The following is a 26535-nucleotide window of genomic DNA, read 5'->3' on the forward strand; positions in this document are numbered from 1 at the left end:
ATCTTCCTAAAGGAAAAATCTGGATTCCCCAGACCCTTTATAATCCATGCCTAGTTCTGAGAACTTAGGAATATATATATATATATATATATAATCTTTAGACTTTGTGGTTTTGGCTTATAATGCTTAACAACTAGTTTATACAAATTGAATGATGAAGTTTAAGTCCAGATCAAGCATCCTGAATTTTATTTTTATTTTATTTTTATTTTTTTCAGACAGGCAGAGTTAGACAGTGAGAGAGAGAGAGACAGAGAGAAAGGTCTTCCTTTTTCCGTTGGTTCACCCCCCAAGTGGCCGCTACTGCCGGCGCTGCACGGATCCGAAGCCAGGAGCCAGGTACTTCTCCTGGTCTTCCATGCGGGTGCAAGGCCCAAGGACCTGGGCCATCCACTGCACTCCCCGGGCCACAGCAGAGAGCTGGACTGGAAGAGGAGCAAACAGGACAGAATCAGGAGTCCCAACCGGGATTAGAACCAGGTGTGCCAGCGCCATAGGCAGAGGATTAGCCTATTGAGCCTCAGCTCCAGCCCAAGCATCCCGAATTTGAAAATACAAAATCCAAAGTGATCCCAAAATAGAAGCAGTTTGGACCTGGTGCCACAAGTGAAAATTTCCTCTTGATCTCATGCGACCATGTGCAGTCAAAATGCAGACATACTAAAAATAATGGATAAAAATATCTTCAGATTTTATGTAAGGTGTATATGAAATATCATTGTAAATGAATTTTATGCTTAGACCTGTTTTTTATCCCCAAGGTATCTCATTATGTACATGTAAATATTTTAAAATCCCAAAAAAGTCCAAAATCTGATATACTCCAGGACCCACGCATTTAGACAAGGGATATTCAACCTCTTTACTTTAAATAAAGATGCTGCAATTACTAATGATGAATTTTTAACAATGAATCAAATTAGGATTACCCATTTTGTAAAATATTTTGATCTGATGGTTTCTATTGCTTAAATCTGAACTAATTTTAATGTTTTTAAAACAAAAATTTATGTGAGTATGTGATTTATCCTTATTGTAAAATATAAAATTTATTTATTTCAGGTGATTGTTAAATCTGGGCCAGGGACTTTCCTCAGTCTGGCTGTTTATGACAATTATATCTTCTGGTCTGACTGGGGAAGAAGGGCTATCCTGCGTTCCAACAAGTACACAGGAGGAGACACAACGATTCTTCGCTCTGATATCCCACATCAACCAATGGGAATCATAGCCGTTGCCAATGACACTAATAGTTGTAAGTTATGATAGAATACAGATGTGTGTTTTAATTATATAACCTCTCAACATATTTTCTATGTTTTCCAGCAGTATTTAGTTGGTTTTTGTTTTCTCAGTTCTTGGGGATAGAGTTGAGGATTTCACTAACAGAATATCTGAGATATTTCAGGCAAATTCTGTAGTTTATCACCTAAAAAGCTATTCATTTTTAATTATTTATTTCTGGAATTCTATTCTACTCACTATGGATCAATATCTAACAGCGACCAAGAATTCCATTCAAATCTTGAGTAAGCTCTCTTCATTGCAGGTGAACTTTCTCCCTGCGCATTGTTGAATGGAGGGTGCCATGACCTGTGCCTTTTAACTCCTAGTGGGAGAGTGAATTGTTCCTGCAGAGGGGACCGAATATTGCTAGATGACAACAGATGCGTGAGTAAGTATAGACAATTGAAATGCAGTATGGCATCATTACTCAAAATGATCCATTGAAATTGTTTTAATGCGCTTATGAAGTTATACTCTCCTCCAGTACTGATGGCTGTTGGTTTATGTCTCTTTTCTACAAAAGCTCAGTTTACCATTTTCTGAATTATAGCACTGTGTGACAGATAATAATGATCAAATTGGTGACAAATGTTTTTTCCCTATGATTCTGGGCTAGAAGATATTGAGAGTAGACAGAAAAGTACCTGAGTACAATGATCATCTGAAAAACTGTAGCTGTGATTCAGAGAATCTAGTCAATTACAAAATTAATTAAAGTTGAAATAAACCAGTACACAGGCAGTAGATCAGTAGTCCTGCAGTAAAACCACTCACAGTCCATCACAGTATGTAAATGAGAGAGAATGGTTCATGCAGCTTATTTGTAATCATTTCCAAACTGTTAATTAAGAATGTAACATTGCAGCCTTGCATGATGTTTATACCTCCCAAAGGCATCGCAATGTTTAATTAGTACCATTACAATATACACTTATTAACAGCTAAGTTTCCAAACTGTTTCCAAAATAAATAAAGGTTCAAATGTTCCAATATTGCCAAGAAAAATTAGCAAGCAACATATAACAGGTTAATTTCCTTTTGACATTAAGACTATTTTTATATGGATAACTTGGAAACAAAAGCATCTTGTTGAAAATTGATCAACTGACTCTTCAGAATGTTTCAATTTTTGACAATTTTTTCTCTCCTTATTTATATCCTCATGTTTTCATTTTAGCCAATTAACTATGTTGGACAAGTCTATATTGTAGAAATTATAGATTTTATCTTTAGTCTTCTTTAAAACAAATTCACAGTTGTATACACACACACACACACAAAACTGCATTTGATATAAGAACATAGACATACTGCCTTAATTCACAAATTGTTATCACAAGACAAAAGGTACCTTCTGGCAAAAGGGGTAAAAATTGTTTTTAAAAAGACTGTGCCAAAGCAAATGAGAGAATGACGCAATTGTGCAGTGATTTTTTTTTTTTTATGCAGTTAGCCAATTTCAATGATTTGGGCCACAAATTCCCATAATTCTTTATCACTTAACACTTCTCTGAATTGCTAAGGAAATTGCTTAAACTCTCTCTTTCCTTTTCCCTATGTGGTTTCAGCTGTAATGGTCTGAATCTGATGCCATCTGTAAGACTAGAGTGTTAACTCTGCATTAGAATCAGGTTTCTTTCACAGGTCACTACTGGACAGTAGCAAAGCAGTGACTTAAGTCAAAAAAGCAAACCTTATTTGTGTACGGTGGAGGCCTGTCCTTGCTATAAAATAGATGAGAATTCACTGCCCCTACAATGCCACCTGCTTCCCTCTATTGATGAAAGGGAATGAATCACACCTAAAGCTGATTTTAAATAAGAACCGTTGTATTCACATGCAAGTGTAGAGTGGCAGTGGAGTCCTCTGAGGTGACAAACAGTTACAGAGGCAGACTTTAGCCATTGCACATTTATATTGAAATCCCCCGGTCCAGCAGAGAGATTGCAAAGTTACTCTTGGCTGCTTCTTGTTAAATCCATCTTTGGGAAATAAAAATGTTTTCTGACATATCCATGTCCACATCTGAATGAGTTCACCCAGAGCTGTTCATGAATGTTAATGGAGCATTTAAGGGGTGAAAGGCTATTTATTAACTCCTACCTGAGGGCAAAGGAAAGAAAACCATTTGTTGTCATAACTGTTGACTAAAAGATTAGGCAATTCCATTCTTCACAGCGTTGTTAACCTTACCATCATACATGATAGAAATAGAAAATGCAAGTGTAATTAAACAAGGTAAAGAGGATGCAAGGACAGCTGAACCATATAGTTATTTCTAGAAAGAAGCAGAAAGTAGTCAATAGTATTTCATCAAATGAGCATGCTTGACAGCGACCATGCTCCTATAATGTTGTTGTGTAATGTAAAAACATATTTATATGTGAATAATCTTTGCTTTTCCCAAAGGCATCATGGTTATAAAACCTGAAATAAAGCATTTTCCACCATAAGAATTAATTTTTTACCACACAGAAATATATATATAAATGTGCTTAAAGTAGACAACATAAATTTGAAATATTAAAAAGAGTTTGAATGGGTGAATTTTGTTCCATGTATGATCTATGATTATTGTAACTAGTAATATAAGCACCCTTTGTAATACTTGTTCCTGTAAATATAATGATATTTTTTAGTTTCAAATTATTTGCTGCCTTCTCTAAATTGTTATTCTACCTGAGATAATGCCTTACCAGTGAATCTTAGACTGCCCCCCCCAAAAATCTTCAGAAAGTGCCACCATGCTAGTAACACTGTATACAGTTTCAATTTAACTGAATCTAGATTGATTACCCATTTATCTAGACTGAGATTCAGTGAAAATTAAATTCCGAAATAAAGAACAATAAAACTTTGGAGGCTTTATGGCTCTTGACCTATACTTCCATTACGGCCATTGGAGGGTGAACCAACGGCAAAGGAAGACCTTTCTGTTTCTCTCTCTCCCACTGTCCACTCTGCCTGTCAAAAAAAAAAAAAAGTCTGCTGGTCTAGATGAACAAACATAGTCATACAATTTCAGTTACTCTTTCTCCATACACATAATAGCCAAATGATTAAGAAAATACACAATAGGCATAAAAGAATAATAGTCATATTACTTCCCCACCCACATTTTCAACTGGAGACAAAGAATCACAACAAGCATCCGTCTTAATTTTTCATAAAAAAAATGTGACAGACCACTGCCCATTATGTACTGTTATATAAATTTTAGTTTATTTTTATAATTAAAATCAAGGAAAATAATTGCAAAGATACTGAAAATGTTTGTCATTACAGAAATATGTTGACTTTTTATTCTTTCAGCTAAAAATTCTTCCTGCAATGTTTATTCAGAGTTTGAGTGTGGGAATGGTGAGTGCATTGACTATCAGCTCACCTGTGATGGTGCTCCTCACTGTAAGGATAAATCAGATGAAAAACTGCTCTACTGTGGTAAGTGTCCAAAATGTGTCATGCACATATTGGGGTTGTTTATGTCCGTTTGGCTGATGAGAATGATTTCTTTAATGGTGCTCATGAACACGCAGATCTAAGGCAATGGAAGGGTTTGTTTATTTTAAAATGAGATCCCTTATTTATTGTAGTGTAACCATGATATTCCTTAAAGAATTTCCTTATGGTTTTCTACCCATAAAATGCAAAGTAAAACAAGGTAAGGTTTTATCTTTTGGAATACCTAGTTATTCATCTTAAGAAATAGACTTTAAGGTTTATATTTCTTAAACTGAAATTCATAACTATCAGTGATTTATGGATGTTCAGGTTTACACTGTGCCAAATATCCAATATCATCCAACAGTATGTTTCTGGGTGGGCGTCAGACTCTGGTCCATTCTATTTCTGTCTGCAATATAAGGAAGGAGACCAGTGCCTTTTGTACAAAGGGGGTTGCTTTAGCCATGCTTCCCCTCAAGCATGGCATCCCACCAGCTCTGACTCTGTTGATGACACCAAGTGATGGATATCTCTGCCTATCTCTTGGAAGTGAAGAGTTGCTTTTATACCCTGCTAATCAGCCGAGACTTGCCTTCATTGTAGTAGTAGTTCTCCTGGAATTTTGTCTATCTACAATCATCAGTTGTTACTTTATAATTAATCAAAATTGCTTTTAAATTGTTCTGATTGTTTTTCCCCTACAAATCCAATAGCATAGATTATATATCATGCAAAATTTAAAACTCTGTATCTGGAAAGGCTATATCTCATTTATGTTTCTCCTTTGTTCTAGTATCTGGGCTTTGTTCTCTTATCTGGGCTGTAACTATAGTAAATAATTTTTAAAAACATTGACAAGAAGAAAATGTAATTTGAGAAATCCACAGGCAGTCTATAATAGAATTAGCATACCCTCAGTTAAAATGATAATCAAATATGATTTTTCTATGACTGATCTGTAACTATTAGGAAATTTACCTTAATACATTTTTAATGAACAGCTATCTCCTATGCAATATGAAGATATTAAAGCAATAAAATATTATAGTAGCCAGTTTACAAGTACAGTTTCCTTACTATGAATTAGCTTGAGAAGAGGCTTCCTATTATTTTTATGCTCTTAGAAGCATGACAATATTCAGGTGTCAGGATTTTTTTTTCTATAATAGTTCAGCTAGTAAATATGTTAGATTTTGTTGGCCATATATTTCCTATTAATATGAACTCTATTTTATTTATTTATTTATTTATTTTAACCTTTTAAAAATGTAAAAATAATTCTTAGCTAAAGTGCCATAGACTTAGCCTGTGGCAGGAACTGCCAACCCCAGTTATAAAGCATAGACTTTGGAATCACACCTGAGATTCAATCTTTGTTCCCAAACCTAGTTGTATGTGACTTGTGTGTTTAAGATAATGTGCCTCTACGTTTTCACTTCCTACTATAAAATACCTACCTCTAATGTTGGTTGAGAACACTAAAAAGCAAGTGTGTGTGTGTATATATATATGTGTGTGTGTGTGTGTGTGTGTGTGTGTGTGATTCAGAGCCTGGTTCAGTTAGCATTCAATAGATGGCTGCTATAATGATGGGAGTTCAAAAAGTGAATGGGAAGGGAGGCTGGACTTTTGATACAGTACTTAAGATGACACTTGGGATGCCCACATACCATCTCAGAATGGCTAGGTTTGAGGCCCAGCTTGGCTTCCAATTGCAGTTTCCTGTTAATATGCACCCTAAGAGGTAGCAGGTGATGGCTGAAATAATTGGATCTCTGCCATGTACATGGGAGATTTGGAATGTGTTTTAGGCTCTTGGCTTCAGCCTGTCCCAGCCCTGAATATTGTGGACATCTGAGGAATGAATCAGTAGATAGCAATCTCCCACTGTCTTTTTCTAACTCTATATCTCTGCCATTCAAATGATTTAGAAAAAATCATGAACAGTAGAATACAAAGATAAGTTTATTTTGGTGCAAAACATTTTGAAATTAATAAATATGAGATGTCTTCACAAAGTTAATAAAAACATCTAGTGTAAGAATACTATTCATGATGTTCCAAAAATTTTGCACAAAATAATCTAATTAATTCCATTTTCCCATAAACACTTTGAAGTTCCCTCATGTTATTGTAAATGGTAGTTTGTGCCCCAAATCAGATAATATCAAGAGTACTATGTTAAGGCAAATAGAATTCACAGGCAATTATTTTTTTCCTTGGGATATTATATAGATATTTTTAGATACTTTGAGGGATGTCTATTTATACCTGGATTTTTTTTCTTGCTATAAAATATTTGTGGATACATAGGATGAAGGAGATGGATGGTGAAGTGTTTTTCTTACTTTTCAGGAAGAAATTTATTTCTTCAGAATTGAATATGTATTATCTGTTTGTTTCTGTACTACCTGACAGAATGTCAGAAACAATATTGTGGGTATCACTTGAGCTCTTCAGGTCTGAATCACTGAAGTTAAAACAGTGGATCATATAGGGTCTTTACTAAATGAACTACTCCTTGGCAAGAAACAAATACCCAAGAGATTTGTACTGTACAGCACTTGCTTTATAGTTCCTCAAACCAGCCGTTATGAGTGAGACCTTGTCTGTGATTTTCATTTTGTAAACATCTTTCTATATGAACTCCAATGATGAGCATCTGCTTCTCCTTACTAGAAAACAGAAGCTGTCGAAGAGGATTCAAGCCCTGCTCCAATCGTCGTTGCGTATCTCATGACAAGTTATGTGATGGTGAAAATGACTGTGGAGACAACTCTGATGAATTAGATTGTAAAGGTAAATATTTCTTTTTTTAAGATTCATTTTTATTTATTCGAAAGGTGGAATCACACAGTGAGAGAGGGAGAAACTGAGAGAATGAGATCTTGAATTTGCTGATTCATGCTGCAAAAGGCCTCCATGGTTGGAGCTGGACCATGACAAAGCCAACAACCAAGAACCCCACCTGGGTCTACCACTTGGGTGACAGGGTCCCAAGTACTTGGACCACCCCCTGCTGCCTTTCCAAGCACATTATCAGGGAGCTGCTTTGGAAGCGGAGCTGCCAGGACACAAACCCACATTCCAATATGGGACGCTATAGTTACACAAAGCAACTTAATCCATTATGCCACAATGCTGGCCCCTAAAAGTTATTTATGTTTTCCATCAGTTTAGGAATATTATTTGCTTCAAATTTCCCAAGTCTTTTTTTTTTCCTGAGAGTTATAGTATGTATGGACCAAACTGTGATAAATGCAACTGAAGTGGAGGTATTAAAGTAAATTGAATATTATGACTATGTTCTCTATTTCTAGTTTCTACTTTTTTGCTCACATTAAAAATCTTGTCATTTTTCACCACTCCCCAGTTCTAGCTCCTCGTTATTTGGACATTCTACAGTTATGTATAGTATTGAATTGACTGCTTCAAAAATATTTCCATCATTTTATAGTTCTCTGTTTTGTATAGGATCTCATTTCCTAAAGCACTGGGCACGAATGCTTGATGTTAGCCCTGATTTCTCTATCATATTTTATCACAAACATTGCCAATCATCAACATATCTCTCCTCCTTTAAATAATATTGTCATGTAAATCTACTTCACGACTGGTTTAAAAGAATGTACTTTTAGTTGATTTCCGTGTCCTTGCTATTGCCAGTTGATTCCGATATTGTTAGTCATGCTAATACTATTTAATATTTTCACACAGTGACTGCTGGGGTAGACCATTAACCCAAGATTAGAAATGCCACCCCAACACTTTGCTGTTGAAATTTGCACAAGACATTTAACCAATCTGTGTCTCAGTTTCCCAAATTGTAAGATAGGAATAATAATTACATGTAAGTGTTAATAATAAACTTAGGATGGTACATGGAATAGAGTAAATGCTATGTGAGAATTTGTTTTTTTCCCTTTAAACAGTAACCTGATAAATTACAAATTTTTGACTGACATTCAAGATCTTCTAAAATCTGGACCTATTATAAAGCTCCAAAACAATTTTCTTTTTAAAATTCTTTTCATTAGTTTAGCATCCTTGTAAATATTCTATTTGTACATGTAAGAATACTTTTTGTTGTTTTTTTCCCTCAAAAATTTCTCCTCAAAAAATTCACAGAATAGATCAGATTTAAGCTGGCCCTTAACATATAAATAACAAGGAATGAACAAAACATGTAAGAACTCCAAGCAAAGAGTCTAACACTGAAAGCTGCAAGTAACTTGTTACAATTTGAGCCAGGATATGTAAGTCAAGAGGAGAAAAATCATACATTAGAGGAAAGAACTAGGGCATGAAGATATTTTTGTGACATGTGCAGAAACTCAAACTTTGTCTTTGAGCAACTAAAAAGTCAAAGTTTAAAGTGGGCAAAATATACAAATTCGAATTTCAAATTCTGTGACTGTGTGAATGAGAATATAATAATGAGATTATAATGACAAAACAGGGGCTACTATGGCAACCAAAGCTAAGAATAAAGAGGATGAAGTAAGAAATAAATATATTTTAAAAGTTGGAATAACTGTGCTTTTTTTTGTTGTTGAGTTTTTTTTTTTTTTTCAGTTTCTTCTACATTCTAGATATATGCAAAGGATCTGAATAGACATTTCTCAAAATAATACAAATGGTCAACAAATAAATTTTAAAAAGTGTTCCAATTTCTCTAGTCATCAGGGAAATGCACATAAAACCACAATAAGGTATCATCTCATTCCAGTTAGACTGGCTATTTTCCAATAGACAAACAAATAGAAAATGCCAGGAAGGATTTGTAGAAAAGGAAAGCTTCATACACTGTTGTTGAGAATGCAAATTAGTCTAGCTATTATGGAGGCAAGTATGCAGTTCCTCACAAAACTAAAAATATGACACAGCTATCGGACTTCAGGGAATATATCCCAAAGGAATGAAATCAGCATATGAAATAGACACCTACATTACCATTGAATAGTTGTAGCACTGTTCAACATATGGAATCACCCTACAGGTGCATTGATGCAAGAATAGATAACAAATATCTCTCTCTCTCACACACACACACACACAATAGAGTATTATCAGCGATACCATCTAGCCATAAAAAACATAATGAAATACTAACATGTACACCCAAAATGGGTAGAACTGGAAATCATTGGTATGTGAAATAATTCAGGTACAGAAAAACAAATACCTCATGTTTGTTCTCATACATAGAAGATAAAAAATATATTTGCTCTGAATGTAAAATAGTGATTGCTTGAGACTGATAAAGAGATGGATATGAATGGTGGGAGGTTCTATAATATGTGCCAAAATGAAGTCTGGTAAAGGTTAGTAGTTGTCCTATGTAGCACAATGATATGGCTTTAGGTTACAATAATGTATTTTACTGTGTATTAAAAACTTAAAGAGATGAACTGGTCATCTCCAAACACAAAAATAATTAAGAAATGGAAAGGATAATTGCCTGGCATGATCCATGATCCATTTACACTGTGTTAAAATTATCAATTTTGATATGTTAACATATTACACTGTATCCCACAACAATGCACAAATATTACATTAATCCAAAATTTTAGAAGAATTTTAGAAAATTAAGGTAAATTATTAAAGTTCTACTAATTAAACGTGGAATGAAATTTTGTAATAAAAATAACAAGAATGGCAATATTAATAGAATGTGAGAAAGAGAAGAAGAGTTTTGCAGGGGTGTTTTGGTTTATTTTATTAATTTTTATAATTTTAAATATTATTTTTATGTGAGAATGCAGCTAGGATAGTAAGGAAGCTTGTAATCTGGGGTCATACAGAGACCTGGAGCTCAGATAATAGATTTTGACAAGAAATATTAATATTGGTCTCATAATGGGGAAAATCTCATAGATGTTGTATAGAGATCTGGTGCTTTCTTTATGGGAATACATTTGCATTACTTGTTGATGTAAACATTAAAGATATTAATATTTCTAAAAATGAGAAACATTTCTAAAAAGGTGTACAGCATGAATAGGAAGATTCTTATAAAATGTCATTTTCTTAAGGAAGGAACATCACTTAGTATTTCAAAGTGTTATATAGAGGGCAAGTAGACAGGCTAGGCTGGAAATATGCATTGTACCTGGAAAATAGTAGATAATCTAATAATCTTGATGAAATTTAGTTCAGTGTAATGGAAGGGCAAACTCTGATTTTAGGGTTAAGGGGGAAAATGGATGTCGAGGGAGTCAAGACACTGAATGTAGACTGGTTTTGTAGAAAGATTGAGAGTAAAGAAAAGTACATAGTAGGTCATCTTGAGAAGGTTGTGTGGAATGAAGAAACAAGTTAGAATGCAGGCAAGTTAGCTTGTAGCTCTGTCGAATGTTGGGAAGTTGCTGTGGCATCTTAAGCTGGTTGTGTGCAAGCACTTGAGCATCTGAAGTTGACCCTGTGAGAAAACCAATGTATATTTCCTCAAATTAAGTTTCCTAGTATTTCATATTACCTGTAAAAGATTAAATGCTGTAACATGTAGTAAGACACTGAAAGTAAGTAGAGGGACATTTTCAAGATTTCAAAAGAAAAGAGACTAGAAGACTAATAAATGAGTGTACTCTATCAGTTATCTGCAAGCAGGAGAGGAAAATATAATAAAGGTGTTATACCACATTTTAGCTAATGGCTAAAACAGCAAGCTGAAATATGAAAAAATGAACAATATATAGAGAACTATTTTAAAATAAAATTAATCAAAAGCAGCTATAGGAAGTTGATAAGTTACTATGGTTTTTCTGAGGCATTGGAAGTATTTTCAAAAGTAGTAAGTAAATTAATCTGTGTTTGGGTTTATAAAATCTAGTATTTATTGCAATGTAGGAGTGTATCAAATTCTGATGTGTTTGCTTGAAGCATTAAGACTTCTAAAAAGCATAGATAGATTTTATTCTGCCTAATAATTTCCAAACTACTGAATTAAAAGTGACTCTAAATGTTATTTCTCCCTTTTAGTTTAAACACTTGATTTCTGTTATAACTATGTCATCCATATTCTTAGGCGTTTGTGAAACAAGTTTTTTTCTTAATATTTCCTTTCCACTACTAACAGCATAAAAACCATAGCATTGGATATGTTTAAAAACTAACAAACTAAACTAATATCTTGAAGATGTTGTACAATTCTAGGAATTTAAAACTAAAAGTTGCTCATGAAACATAAACACACATAAGTATCCTGTAACAGAAATTAGTGCCTAGTCTTCAGCCTGAGAAGGAAGATTCCCTTAGTCCATTTCCTGTAAGCCAGGCTGTCAAATATGTACTCACAAAACATCTCCCTTACAGCAAATAAAAGATGATGAATAAGAAGGCATATATGTAAAGTCTCAGGGAAAATGCAAAAGGGTTCTCTCTCTGCACTTTTTTTCCCAGTTACTTTCTATTGGTATTGCAACTTGAGAATACTAAGCTTTCTTGCATTTTTATGCACATGCATAGTCACCTATTACTTTTGAATCAAAACAATAAAGTAGTACCATCAGAAATCAATATATACAGGGAATTTTGACAGGCTATAGTGAGAGGCTAGGGTGGAACCCTCTGTAAATTGTTTGAAGTGCTGTTATCCTTCGTTAAATTTCGATGTCTGCAGTAATTATAACTTTTTTTCATTCGACAAGAGCCAAGAATACATTTATAATGTCAAATAGAGGTTATAAGATATTATTTTTTGATTCTTTGGAGGAATTTGCTTTCCATCTGTATCTATTCCTTGTGTAACTGAGAAGTTTAGACATCAGATTGTCTAGAGGTGACATGAGGGGCTGTTCAAAAGCTTATCCTGTTGTATTCATCCTCTGGTTGTGCTACAGGCTGCATGATTAGATTAGGAAAGGTGCTTGATGCAGCTCCTCCTCTGTTGAAATGAATATAAAGTGTTACCTTTTGGAAGTATCTGAAATGTCGTGGGTCACCAGGATGTCTTTAGGTGGACCAGAGACCAAGTAGCTCTGGGGTTAACTAAAGGGGAGGAAACTGATATTTGCTTTTCCTTCAATTCATAGAAAATCTTTGAAATATCTTTCAACAACCTACCATTCCCCCTTCCCCAAAAAATAATGAGCTAAAGAGAAAAATAAATGTGACTGGAAAAGAAATCCTAATTCTTTATGGGTTTGTGTACACTTAGAATCCAAATACTAAATTCAATAATTAAGTGAAAGATGTGCTTTGAAGGTAAACAGAAAAGAGATGACAGTAATTTAATGCAGTTTTTTCCTTTTCAACTTCCCTTTGCTACAGGCTGGATACAGAGAGGTGGAAGGGAGAATTGACTGTTTATAAGAAACATCCTAGGAATCACAGAAAAGTCAATCGATTTTATATCCTTTGTATCTCATTAAATATTTTAACCAAACTGATGAACAGAAAGTAGAAAAAATACAAAAATTAATCTAGCACCAGCAGGGTGTGGTTTTACTTTGTCTTGTGCTACCACTTTTGATCTACCATCCCTGTCAAATCTTCTTCCTTTGTAATCTCTCATTGCTATTCCTTGTGTGGCTGTGGTGTGTTTTCACTCACATTTTGTAGTCTTACTTTTTCTTTTGCATTATCTGGAGGGAAAAATCTAGTATTTCTCACTTGGCTTATCTTTATTTCGACTCCATTATTTTCTTTATTCTCTTTTTCAGGACTTTCAGCCTGAGGGAAAAATAGTCAGAAAACTTTCATATTCACTTGACAAATTAGAGATTTCAGTATGTTTCGCCCTCACAAATCACCCTAGGGTTGAAACCAATTTCAGTGCTTCACTAACCAAAACAAAGTGAAGAAGGAAAATAGTTAAGGCAACAGAGACATTGAGATTTAAGCTGAAGAAGCATTTGTCTGCTTAATGAATTTCCTGCTATTTGTATAGATTTCTTCCATCACAGAATTTTCAGTTCTTGCCTACTAATGGAGGATATATTAATTCCAAAAGCCCTCTTTCCTTGATTGCTTAGAGAATTCTACAACCAATTAATATGTCATTCATCACTCTATTTAATCCTTTGGAGGTTCTCAAACTATTTACTGAGTCATGTTATCTGTGGAGACACCATTGGGTATACAGAGGGCAGGTATACAGAGGGCATTCTGGAGTGCTTTCTCATTGCACACATTCTAATATGCCACCTGAAGTGTTCCTTCGCAAGAGTAACAGCGTTGTCACCTGGGGAAAATGGGAGGAAGACAAAACACATCCTGTGTATTTTCTGTTCTCTACTCAGCCCCTTCTATTGACCCCCTCTATCTCCTCTCTTTTATGTATTTTATTCAATACTATCTCCCTAGCACTCTTCTTGACTTCAAAGTTAGAGTTTCTTTGCATCTAGTTAAAATTCCTTTTGCCATTTCTTTCTCTTCCCAGAATTCAGTGTGAGACTGTTCGACATGACTGATATTTCCACATGATTGATATTCTCATAAGCTCTTTCTTGTTCTTGATTCTTTCTGAAATGAAATCATAGAGTTTCCAGTTTTCTTAAATGTCTGAAATGACATCCACCATGTTGAGGGAGTAATAATTTGCCTTTTCCCCCTCTCTGCCGTTACTGTCAGCTAGTTTGACTTCCTGCCACTTGACTTAGAGTTCTCTGTGGAAGCATGGAAAGAGGTGGTAAAAGTAGAATAAGTTGCAATGGTCCCAACAGAGACCTTTCTGGCATCTAAACTATAACTTCAATTGTACTATAAATAATACTGCAAGTGAATTTTGACAAAAATCTTTAAAAGTTTGCCTAGGAATATTATTATAAGTATCTAAAATGCTGCTTTACAGTGAATGGAATCAAGTTCATAGTAGGAGACTGCTATTAGACAATGAAGTCAAAAACAAATTGAAAATGACTGACATGATTATCTTCCATGACGTGGATTATGTACTGTTTCCACAGGGACAAATGAATTTGAAATGTAAAGAAAGGAATAAGGAAGAAATTTTGCTTTTTTTTTGAAATGAACAAAACTTTTTTTCTGTTTTGGAACAAATACATTTATCTGTACTTATAATAGCATTATCTGTTTCATATGCTAAGATGTTATTTTTATGAAGGAAACAATGAAACAATTACAATTGCAAATTATAAATAAAGCATTTGTTTTAATCATTTAAACACAAATAAGTATGCAATTGCAAAATACAATTAAGTATAATAAGAGCAGTACATTATAAAATACAAATGACTTACACACCCTTGGGTAAAATTTGCATATTTTGCAATAGCATGTTATCCACTTAAAATTGATATAATTTCAATTTATAATTAAATGGGCTATTTAAAATATCAACACTAGTAAAACTGGCATAATCAGAGAGCCCTTCAGGTTGTACATTAACATAATCAACCTGTGCAAATTTAAATTTGGAATGAAAATCTCTCCTAAGTTAACCCAACACACATTGCATTCCATGCACCTGTTCACAACATATTGCTGGAAACTATTATGTGTTAATGAATGGGTAAGCAACCTAGAAAGGAATGTATGATGAAGAATAAGCTGTATTGCACAAAGTGTATGTGACAGCAGCATATTGAAACTGATTTCCATGTAAGCATAGCAGGGAAATGGAAAGCCATACTTTCACAACAGTAGGGATAAAAATTGCCACATTTATATTTCTTTGGCGTGAAACATCCATATTTCTTGTGCCAAATGTTAATGATATGGCCATGTAAAGTAGTATGGCATAGCAAGGTGAATGTGTAGTGTTGCTTAGCCACTGCTTCTGATAACCTAAACAAATATTCAGTGGTTCTAAACCTGTTTTCTCTCTCTCTCTCTCTCTCTCTCTCTCTCTCTCTCTGAAAGTGCTCTACATCCTCTTAGAAACCAGCTTGTGATTTCTCAGTAGGCATTTAATCACACATTTGCTTAATGTCACAACCTTACACTGTTGAAGTTGGAAGGACAGGGTTTTTAGCCATATTCATGTATTGTTAGTTTTTATGAACTGATAGATAGGTAATGCCATGGTGAACAAGCACAGTCCTTGTTCTCATGGAACTTATGATTTAGTGTGGCTTCATATTCATAAGCAGGAAGCTGCAATGAATGTGATAAATACCACAAAAGCTTGGGGATGAGGACAAGGGTCAAGTTTGCATTCCCAGAGGTAAAAAACAAAACCAAACAAAATGATGTGAATTACTTAAAATTCTCAAAATGTAAAAGCAAGGAGTCACTTTCTGTCTCATCAATCCATTTATTTATTTACTTGCCTTTCTAGTTTCCACCTGCGCCACTCTTGAATTCCGTTGTGCAGATGGGACTTGCATTCCAAGATCAGCACGATGTAACCAGAACATAGATTGTGCAGATGCTTCAGATGAAAAGAACTGCAGTAAGATATTCTATTACCATTTGTTTGTTCATGCCTGGACATCTTTGTGTTACATTGAACACTGTCCAACTTTTTTCTGAACCTCATCCAGAATTGATATGTAATTAACCCCTGTTGCGTGGGATAATTGCATATTTACTTCTTCAAATGAAGTTAACTTTCCTTGTCCCTGTGACCTACATAGAAGGCTCATAATCTATGCAAATGAGGTGTTTTTCATTTTCTGTTTACATCCTTCCAGATAATACAGACTGCACACATTTCTATAAACTTGGAGTGAAAACCACAGGGTTCATAAGATGTAATTCTACCTCACTGTGTGTTCTGCCAAACTGGATATGTGATGGGTCTAATGACTGTGGAGACTATTCAGATGAACTAAAGTGTCCAGGTAATTCTAGGAAGAACAATAGTATTTGCCTTGAAGATTTAGAGGCTAGCTTAGAATAAATTTGTTAGTTTTTATTCTTAATATTCAATGAATGAGATTAAAATTTAAATGACACAAATGACATGACTAAAAAGTAAACATCCTATTCTAAACATGCCTTTTGATCTTTTAAATGAATTATCAAATGACACTCAAAATCAATAATAAATTTAGATAAATTTCTGATATAATTTTTCTTGCTCACATCATCATTTATTTTTTAAATTTTCATGATATTTTAAAATGTGTAACAATGTTTCTACAGCTTCAGCTAGTTATACACCCAGAAATAATTATTCATAGACTAAAAGGAAAGAGACACTATATTTCTCGCTTTAGACTTTGGTCAATGTTATTATACAATAGGTGTTTTTATGTTAGGATATTGATGCAGTTTACATGATTTTTTGCCATAGTAGTTTGGGTGATGGCTATTATCATTATTAAATCAAAGTCAAAAATATATTTATATCTCACTATTGACAATCTCTACCTTCATAAGCGCTTAAAATGTCATCTGTGTTCTTATAACAATACCTGCCATGAGAAGTTTGTGACTGCTTATTTCTATTTGAGCAGGGCAAACAAAAATAAAAAAAAAAAAAAAAACAGAAAAAGAAAGGAGTGAACTGTATATGACTGGTAGTATATTGATTACATAGGGAGCTATTAAATTTGATCTCACATTTCTGTTTTCTTTTCCATATCCTATCACTATACATATTTTTCCTGGTTTGTTGACACACAATATTTTTAAAATATTTTAAGAGACTCATTTGTGGATATTTTGCGCACTATTTTATTCAAATACAAAAAAATCTATGAAACACTGATATTTATAATAGTTCATAATCTGTAACTTAAATGAGCAATTGTAGAACAATTTTATTCTGTTCAAATATGTATAACATTTTGTGATGTCATTTTACTTCCTCTCAGTTTAGAAAAGTTAAAAAGTAGAAATGGAAAACTTCTCTGGAGGCACTTGACTGTAGCTCTCTGTAGTTTTTCACAGTTAAGAACAAAATTTGCGGTATTTATATAGAATATTTTTAAAGGAATATGATGACATTCTTTTAGACTCATTGAACATGGTTGGGAGTCCTTATCCTCAATCCAAAGTTCTTTTTTCTCAACAACATATCCTTTAACTGATTATGGGTGTAGTTAATCTTAAAATTATCTTAAAGCTAAAATAATAAAAGATATTTATTAAACCAAAATTTTATTTCTTATTTGTGGTCTTTATATCTTTTCATATTAGCAAATTATTTTCAACTTTAAGTTTGAGCACTGATCGAGAACTGTGATTCTTATATGGGACAAAAAAGAAAGAGACAATCATGTAGGTTTATAAGACATGTGGACAGATAGTAGCAAGCAGTAAGTAAACACTTTGTTTTCAATTTGAAAGTCAGAGAGAGAGAGAGGGAAAGGTCTTCCATCTGCTACTTCAATCAATCTCCAAATGGCCATATTGGCCAGGGCTAAGCCAGGCTGAAGCCAAGAGCCAGGAAGTAGGAACTTCATGTAGGTCTCCCACATGCAGGGAGCACAGGAACCCAGGCTCTTAGGCCATCTTTCACTGCTTTTCTAGGCAATCACCTGGGCGCTGCATCAGAAGTGGAGCAGTTGGTAAACAAATGGCATCAAATTAGGTATGGCATTGCAGGTGGTGGCTTTACCTGCTATGCCACAATGCCCCGAAGCCCCTAAGTCAACTTCTTAAGAGCACGTTGAAGACTTTTTGGCTTAAAGGCAAATTCAGCTAAGATATGTTTTTCATCTTTAATTAGATATAGAAATTTGACATTTAGAAAATTAAAATGGAAATTATGTTTCACATCTGTCAAATGGACAATTACAGTGTGATGGACCTGTATAGTTTAGGATTTACTTCCTGGTCAGCTGTTGGCCAGGATGTCTAAAACTATGTAAACACAAAAGTTCAAACTCACAGATGATAGTAAAGAGAAAAAGCTAGTATTTTATATATACTCTTAGAGGGTATAACGTAAAAAATTAATATTCCATGATTTAAAAATATGTAACTTACAAAATAATTTCATGTAAACTTGAGATTTTCATTATATTTCTACAGTTTAATAATAATTTTAGTTTTTCCGATGCAAGTTGTTTTTCTTCCTCACAATAGGAAACACTTGTTTAACTCCTGTAAAGCACATTCAAAATAAATAACAATTGGAACACTCAATGAACACTTTTTCAGCAAAGATCCACCAATGTTTCAATTTTGTTTTGAATATGTAATTAAGAATATTTCCACTCAAGTATAATTCTTTGGCCTTAAACCTATTCACTTTTAAAGCCATCTCAATAATTTTACTTTATTACATTTTTATTAACTATAAACTACCTTTAGATTTTTTGAGGAACCTCCACACAGTACTCTGTAATGGCTTTACAAATCTACATTCCCACCAACAGTATATATATATATAATTCTCTTTTATCCACTTCCTAGCCAACATTTGTTGTTGTTATTCTAACTATTTTGGTCTTTTAGATAAAAAGTATTGCAACTGAGGTGAGATGAGGGCTAATTATGCGAGCATTTTTTTATGTTTGTTGGCTATTTGAGCTTATTTTTTGAGAAGTGTCTGTTTATATCATTTGCTCACTTTAAAGATTAGATTATTTATTTTTCTTATTATTGAGTTTTAAAAAATTCTTTATATATTAATCCGTCATCAAATGAATAGTTCTAAAAATCGTCTCACATTCTGTAGGTTATCTCTTCATTCTGTTCATTGTTACCTTTACTGTTCAGATGGTTTTTAGTTTGCTTTAGTCTCATTTGTCCAGTTCTGCTATGGTTTCCTGTGCTTCTGGGGTCACAAGCAATAAATCATTGCCTATAGAAATGATTTCTCCCTCTGGTTTAAGTGCTATTCTCCATAGGGACCTCTTTCATGACCCAATGCTAGTTAGATCCAGGTCCAGTGTTCTCGGTTCTGTGATTGCTTCTTAGTCTTTCAATGTTTTCAAGACTTTGACATCCTTGAGAACATCAGCTACTTCTATTTACATGTGCTTGTTATTTACTTCTTGAGTTCCGGGAGTATTCATGTCTTATCTATCTACTTTGTAGAACTCTCAGATTCATTTAAATTATTTGACATTACATTCTATATTTTATCACAGTTCAAAACAAACACAAATGTGAAGAAAATTATTTTGGTTGTCCTAGTGGAAGATGCATTCTGAATACCTGGATATGTGATGGTCAAAAAGATTGTGAGGACGGACTTGATGAACTCCACTGTGGTGAGACATTCTATCTTGTTTTAATTATATAAACCATATTATTACTTATTTGCTAAATTCTTCTTGTGTAGAGAATATATACAAAATATTGCTAATGGATTTCAATGCCAATTTTCATTTAATTAGATAATATGAATTTGCAAAAATTAAAACAGAAGAGCTTATGATGAATACAACAATCACCTCTTCTAGGATATCTTCTAATTTTTCTTTTCCATTCTTTTTTAAGTGATTACCTCTACCAAACTAAAAAATATACTTTAACATCTTTTCATGATTTACTAACCATAGGTGGTATCTAACATATTTACATTTTCCTATGAAAACTAACAATGTGACGTACTATTGGTATAGTTCTCCCTACCTGTTTTGGGCAATTATATTATTCTAAATGTTATATTAATTACATGTATAGCTTCAAACTTTGTACTTAAACCTATATTTCTTTTATCATCTTTCTTTAACTTCTACCTCCTAATTTCTGTGTGTATATTTAATCTCACATTGTCAAGGTAAGAAAGCATTTTAAATTTTTTTATAATGTTTATAAATTTTGTGATTTACAGGATAAAAAATTTCCTGTAGAAAAAAGCATATATTAGCTATTTTTTCAACACAAATAATGTATCCTGTGGCGAAATGAAAAATAATTAAAAATGTATCTTCTGTGAACTGTCTGAATCTCCTAAAATTAATTCTGATCATGAAATTTGCAGGTGTATTTTGTTAGATGAAGATGCTATTTTTCTTTACTTTAGTGCCAAATTCTGACCAAAACTAATGGAAAATAAGTAGTTTACATTGATTCCTAATTTCTCAACAAGGAGGCTTTATATGATTGTATCTTCCTTATTTTTATTTTATTTCAAATTTATGTTTTTTTAATTTGCTGTCTTTTCAAAGATCATGTAATTAACAAAGTTTTAACATAGTTTATATGGTTGGACAAAATGGCTATGTTTTATAGTGATTTGTATTTTGAACATTTTAATTTGATAGAATTTTCTTTATGGTTGTTTCCCTGTAAAAATTATACTGAATGGAGGAGAAAATACAAAGATAACATTGAAAATAACAGGAATTCTGGCCGGCGCCACGGCTCATTAGGCTAATCCTCTGCCTTGCGGCACCGGCACACCCGGTTCTAGTCCTGGTCGGGGCTCCGGATTCTGTCCCGGTTGCCCCTCTTCCAGGCCAGCTCTCTGCTGTGGCCAGGGAGTGCAGTGGAGGATGGCCCAAGTACTTGGGCCCTGCACCCCATGGGAGACCAGGAGAAGTACCTGGCTCCTGCCATCGGATCAGCACGGTGCACCAGCCGCAGCGCGCTGGCCTCGGTGGCCATTGGAGGGTGAACCAACGGCAAAAGGAAGACCTTTCTCTCTGTCTCTCTCTCTCTCACTGTCCACTCTGCTTGTCCAAAAAAAAAAAAAAAAAAAAAAAAAAAGGAAAGAAAAGAACAGGAATTCGCTGCTATTATAAATGCACAATCTGGAAGAAAAAAACAAACAGCCACTTATATAAAATATAACACACTAAGTATTTCCAAAGGAGTGATACACAAACACCCATGAGCTAGATACACATAAGAAAAATGTTGCCTTGTCATTAAGCTTAAACTTTCTTAGGCATCTCACCCTTAAAAACAAACATATTTGCAGGTCAATCCACCATATTAGTACCTTTCTTAGGATGTCATTTTTCCTGATAGTTAAAAAGAATTAAAATGATCACTAACTATATCTGAGATATTTTAAAGTTAATTTATTTGAAAGGCAGAGAGACAGAGATTGAGACAGAGAAGTCCTATCTTCTGGTTAATTCCCCAAATATCCACAGTGGCTGGGGCTGGGCCTGGCCTAAACAGAAGCTGGAACTCTCTCCTAACTTCCCACATGGGTAGCAGGGCTCTAGTCCCTTGAACCAACACCAGTGCTTCCCAGGACCCCACTGGCAAGAAGCTGAAATTCTGAGTGGAGTCAGGAATCAAAGTGATACATTCTAATACAGGAGGCAGGCATCCTGAGCAGTGTCTTAAACTGTTGAGCCATGAAATATTTATTTTTATATCTGTGCATCACACGTTCTTAAAGAATGACAATCTGAAATGTACTTAGAGACGAATGATCGGCAGGACTAGATCAAAGGCAAGCCTTATGAGACAACAACTGAAGAAATAGAATCTGCAAACACAGAGGAAATGTGCAAGCTGCCATTAACATTTTATAGAGTCATCAGGCCAAATGGAATTTATATTGCTTTATTAAAGTGTAGTTGATTTTATCAACGTCAGAGGAAGAACTTCCTGCTGGATCTCTCTGAAGATGATTAAAGCAGATATCTTTTATTTTTTTTTTTTTGTACTTATAACAAACTTTCTTTTTTCTAGATTCTTCTTGCTCTTGGAACCAGTTTGCTTGTTCTGCACATAAGTGTATTTCTAAACACTGGATTTGTGATGGAGAGGATGATTGTGAGGATGGATTAGACGAAAGTGATAGCATTTGTGGTGAGTTGCTTTATTGTATTCTGTCACTTTTTAAGCACTATACATGCTCAGTCATTTAAGAGTACATAAATAATTTTGTCCTCCAATTTATTAACCTTAATATTAAACTCATGTATACATTTCTATGTTGAAGTTTTAATTATTTTCATGACATCCTTTTCTACTTTATAATATACAGTTATGATTCAATACTTAGGATCCATGAATTCCTGTGATAGTAAACATATTGTATATTGTATTTCTAGGTTTCAATGACTTTAGAGTGAATCTCAATGATCGAGATTACTGGGTCATATGGTCAAATTTTTTCATGGCTCTTGATATGTAGAATAGCTCTTCCTCCCAAAATTAGTATACTATTTTATAATGCCACAAATTACACATGCTCTTTTTATATGTGTATATTTTGTAGTAATCTTTTTTACTGAATTGTTTTAAACAAGAAGTAAATAAAAATGTCTGTTGTATGTGATTTTATTTTTTTGAAAGATTTATTTTATTTATTTGCAAGTCAGAGTTACACAGAGAGAAGAGAGAGAGAAAGAGAGAGAGAGAGAGAGAGAGAGAGAGAGAGAGAGACAGGTCTTTCATACGATGGTTCACTCTCCATTTGGCCGCAATGGCTGGAGCTGCACCAATCTGAAGCCAGGAGCCAGGAGCTTCTTCCGGGTCTCCCACATGGGTGCAGGGGCCCAAGGACCTGGGTCATCTTCCACAGATTCCCAGGCCACAGCAGAGAGCTAGATTGGAAGCGGAACAGCCGTAACTCAAACCAGTGCCCATATGGGATGTGGGCACTTTAGGCCAAGGCGTTAACCTGCTATGCCACAGCGCCAGCCCCTGTTGTATGTGATTTTAAAAAGAGCTTTAAAATTCAGTGTGGTTAGATTGGAGGTGTGTGTAATACTTCCTGCATGTGATCTGTAAAATCAATTTAATTGCCCTTTTTAATATTTTTATTAATATACAGAGAAAAAAATTCATGTATTTGACAGGTACAATTTTATCTAGATAACCATACATTCCTCCCTCCCTCTCTACCTCCCTCAATCCTCCTTCTTCCCTTCTTTCCTTTTTACTTTAATTTTTGTAAAAATATAATTTAAATTCTCTCTACAAGCACAGGCTTAATGTAGCCCTGCCCATAATATTCAACAAGCAGAAAAAACAAGTTCTGCAAGAGTATAAACAAGGGCTAAAAATAATCAAATCACAAGATTTCATTTTAGTCCTACACATCTTTTGCATTATATATTAACTACCACATATCACAGAAAATATATGATATTTGTCTTTTTGGGGACTGGCTTATTTCACTCAGTATAATGGTTTCTAGTTGCATTCATTTTGTTTCAGAAGAAAAGATTTCATTCTTTTTATGTCTGAGTAGTATTCCGTATTCCATAGTGTACATATACCATATTTTCTTTATCTTGCAGTCATCAGTATATAGACATCTGGGTTGATTATGTATCTTAGCTGTTGTGAGTTGAGCTGCAATAAACATGGGGTTACAGATAATTCTTTCTTTTGCTGATTTCATTTCCCTTAGGCAAACTCCCAAGAGCGGGATGACTGGGCCATATGGTAGATCTGTTTTCAGATTTCTGAATCTCCATACTGTCTTCCAGCTGTTGGTTGTACTGGCTTACATTCCAATCCAACAGTGTATTAGAGTACCATTTTTCCCTTTCATTTTGTCCAACATTTACTAATTTTTTGTCTTTGAATGATAGCTATTCTAACTGGGATAAGGTGAGACCTCATTGTGGTTTTTATTTGCATTTCTCTGATGACTAGTGATCCTGAGCATTTTTTTCAATGTGTCTGTTGGCAATTTGTATTTCATCTTTTGAAAAATGCCTGTTTACGTCCTTTGTCCAAAACTTGGTTGGTTGTTTTGTTGTTGTTGAGTAAAGTTGTTGATTTTTGTGAACTCTTTATAGATCCTGGGTATTAGTTCGTTATAGGTTGCATAGTTTCCAAATATTTTCTCCCATTATGTTGGTTACCTCTTAATTTTGTTGACTTTTTCCTTTGCAAATGTTTAACAAATAGACTTATGGATTTTTAAAGGAGTAAAAGAAGTAAGTCAGCTAATCTCCATAGATTTATTATAATTGGTCAGGTATTCTACTAATTTGTTTATATGCCTTTATCTCCCTCTCTACTTTTTCTGTTCTATAGATATCTATAGGCATATGTTCTTTATTAAGCCAGCATGCTTTGATACTGCTCACCATCCTTATTTTAAAGAGAGGAGATAAAAACCCGAGTAATAGAATAAGGTACACATCTAAAGTTCAGTATACTTAATAGCTCTTTTAAATTTCAGAAGTTATGGCCTGGCATTTAGGTCATCAGTATGGAGACAAAAGTAGCATTTTATAGCTAAGAAGTTCTCTGTAAAGAATACAGCGTTGGATATATATTCTGATATCAGGTGATTTATTTTCCTGGATTTAAGACACACACAGATACACAACTGAAAAAATTTAGATGTACACAACAAATAAGTATAAATATAGAAGAATCGTTCTCAAAAAGCTCTGATATTGAAAATTTAGTAAACAATTAGATGACTAAACAGTCTTTATAATTGCTTTTTTCTATTTGTTATTAAGTCTTTTAAAAATATATACAAAGGGATTGCATATTTACAATGAGATGAGCTCCTTTCCAGTGTCTAAAATTGTCTTGCTTTCATCAAATAACTGCACCCACAACTATTTTATATGAGTGGATAGGATCTAATAGAAATGCATAGACTCTGACATCAGAGTTGAGATCCTCACATCTGCGTCACAAGCTGTGTGGTCATGGGTAGTTTCATTTTATTCCTTATTTCTTCCATTCTTTCTCTATCAAAGTGGTTCAAGAATATTTATCTGGATGATGATTGTGAGCATCCAATATAATTAATGTGCACTGTATCTGTGAATGTATTCCCATTCGTTTTGTTTCATTTCTCTTCTCTCCTTTTCTATAAGCATTATTGTCATGTTTCTATATATCAGTGTCCAGATGTTAAAAAAATTTAAATGATAATGGACATATATATTTTATATATAAAATAATTTCTGTAGAAACAATTTTATCTGAGCATATTAATGGCATAATAAATAGCAAGGACTAGAACTTCCTTTTTAAATGAAATTAACATTTAGTTAATAGATTATTTTCTGATTTATTCCAGGAATAGACACCATCCAAACATAATTCCATTAAAATTCCATCAAATGAGGAAATTTGAGTTATCTACAGGACTTTTCAACATTCACTTGCTAGCCTGTCCTCTAGGATAACAAATACATGAGGAACGAGCATGTTTATGTTGGAAAACATCACTAAGTGATTTTAGTTTGGCATTATATGCTACTCAAATTGAAAACATCGCATTGAAAAGTATTTTCTGCTCATAAGAACCCAACAGCTTGAACAGTAAATGACTGAAAAGAAATATCATCCATCAATCTAGTCAGTCATTTTCTTCCTGGAGATAGCAATATATTTTTAATAATTCTAAAAAAAATATGTTTTCTGGGCATTAATTCTGGATAGCTCTTGGACATTAGAAAGCAACATTTTTAAGAAGCTGCATTATATATCATATCATCAATTCACTCACAAATACTTTGCATAAGCAAGTAACTACGAAACCCACCAAGCATTAATGTCTATATACATTGGTTAGGGATACATCATGGGGGACGATCATTTGACATATGATTATGCTCAACTGGATGAAAGGAAGGGTAAACCTCCTACAGCCATTTGAATTTACAAAATGAATGAGCACTTTTTGGCTATATACATTTGAAAAATCTCACCATGTGACTCAAAGACATTGATCAATAGATCAGAGAAAAGGTAGATTCTGTTGACTGATTATGCAAAAACCAGGGGAACAGGCATACATTTATTCTTTTCAGCAGCACAAGTGAGGTGTAATGATAATGACATTAATTGCTAAGAGAAGGTGCTTTGAAATCAGGATTCTGGACTCCCAGCTCAGCATGTGGCATCCTGTGCAACTTGGGGAGTTCTACAAGCTTTTCACTTTCTCTGAGCCTCAGTTTCCTTTTCTGTGAAATGAGACTAATTTCTGTGAAATGAGACTAGTTCTAACAGATGAGATCATTGCAAAGATTAAGTAAGTTAATATGGTAAGTGCTTAACACACATTAAGCAATAAAAAGAATAGCCTCAGGGCTGGTGTTA

General features: G+C 34.0%; 1 protein-coding gene across 9 annotated transcripts in view; it reads left to right on the plus strand.

Moving 5' to 3' along the window:
* The window catches only part of LRP1B (LDL receptor related protein 1B), a 2140503-nt gene that overhangs the window by 1811625 nt on the left and 302343 nt on the right, over positions 1 to 26535 (plus strand). For 8 of the 9 annotated variants that reach the window (XR_007920674.2, XM_051849575.2, XM_051849574.2 and 5 more), the window contains 8 exons: positions 1063 to 1255; positions 1550 to 1675; positions 4600 to 4728; positions 7411 to 7530; positions 15977 to 16090; positions 16332 to 16481; positions 19686 to 19808; positions 22195 to 22314. Coding sequence is in view for 8 of the 9 variants with exons in the window: in XM_051849575.2 (XP_051705535.2) it covers positions 1063 to 1255; positions 1550 to 1675; positions 4600 to 4728; positions 7411 to 7530; positions 15977 to 16090; positions 16332 to 16481; positions 19686 to 19808; positions 22195 to 22314 (1075 nt within the window). In the remaining variant the exon portion in view is untranslated. The remainder of the gene's footprint in view (positions 1 to 1062; positions 1256 to 1549; positions 1676 to 4599; positions 4729 to 7410; positions 7531 to 15976; positions 16091 to 16331; positions 16482 to 19685; positions 19809 to 22194; positions 22315 to 26535) is intronic. The other variant, XM_051849576.2, reaches the window with a different exon arrangement.

The sequence above is a fragment of the Oryctolagus cuniculus genome, chromosome 3 (assembly GCF_964237555.1).
Source record: "Oryctolagus cuniculus chromosome 3, mOryCun1.1, whole genome shotgun sequence".
NCBI lineage: Eukaryota > Metazoa > Chordata > Mammalia > Lagomorpha > Leporidae > Oryctolagus > Oryctolagus cuniculus.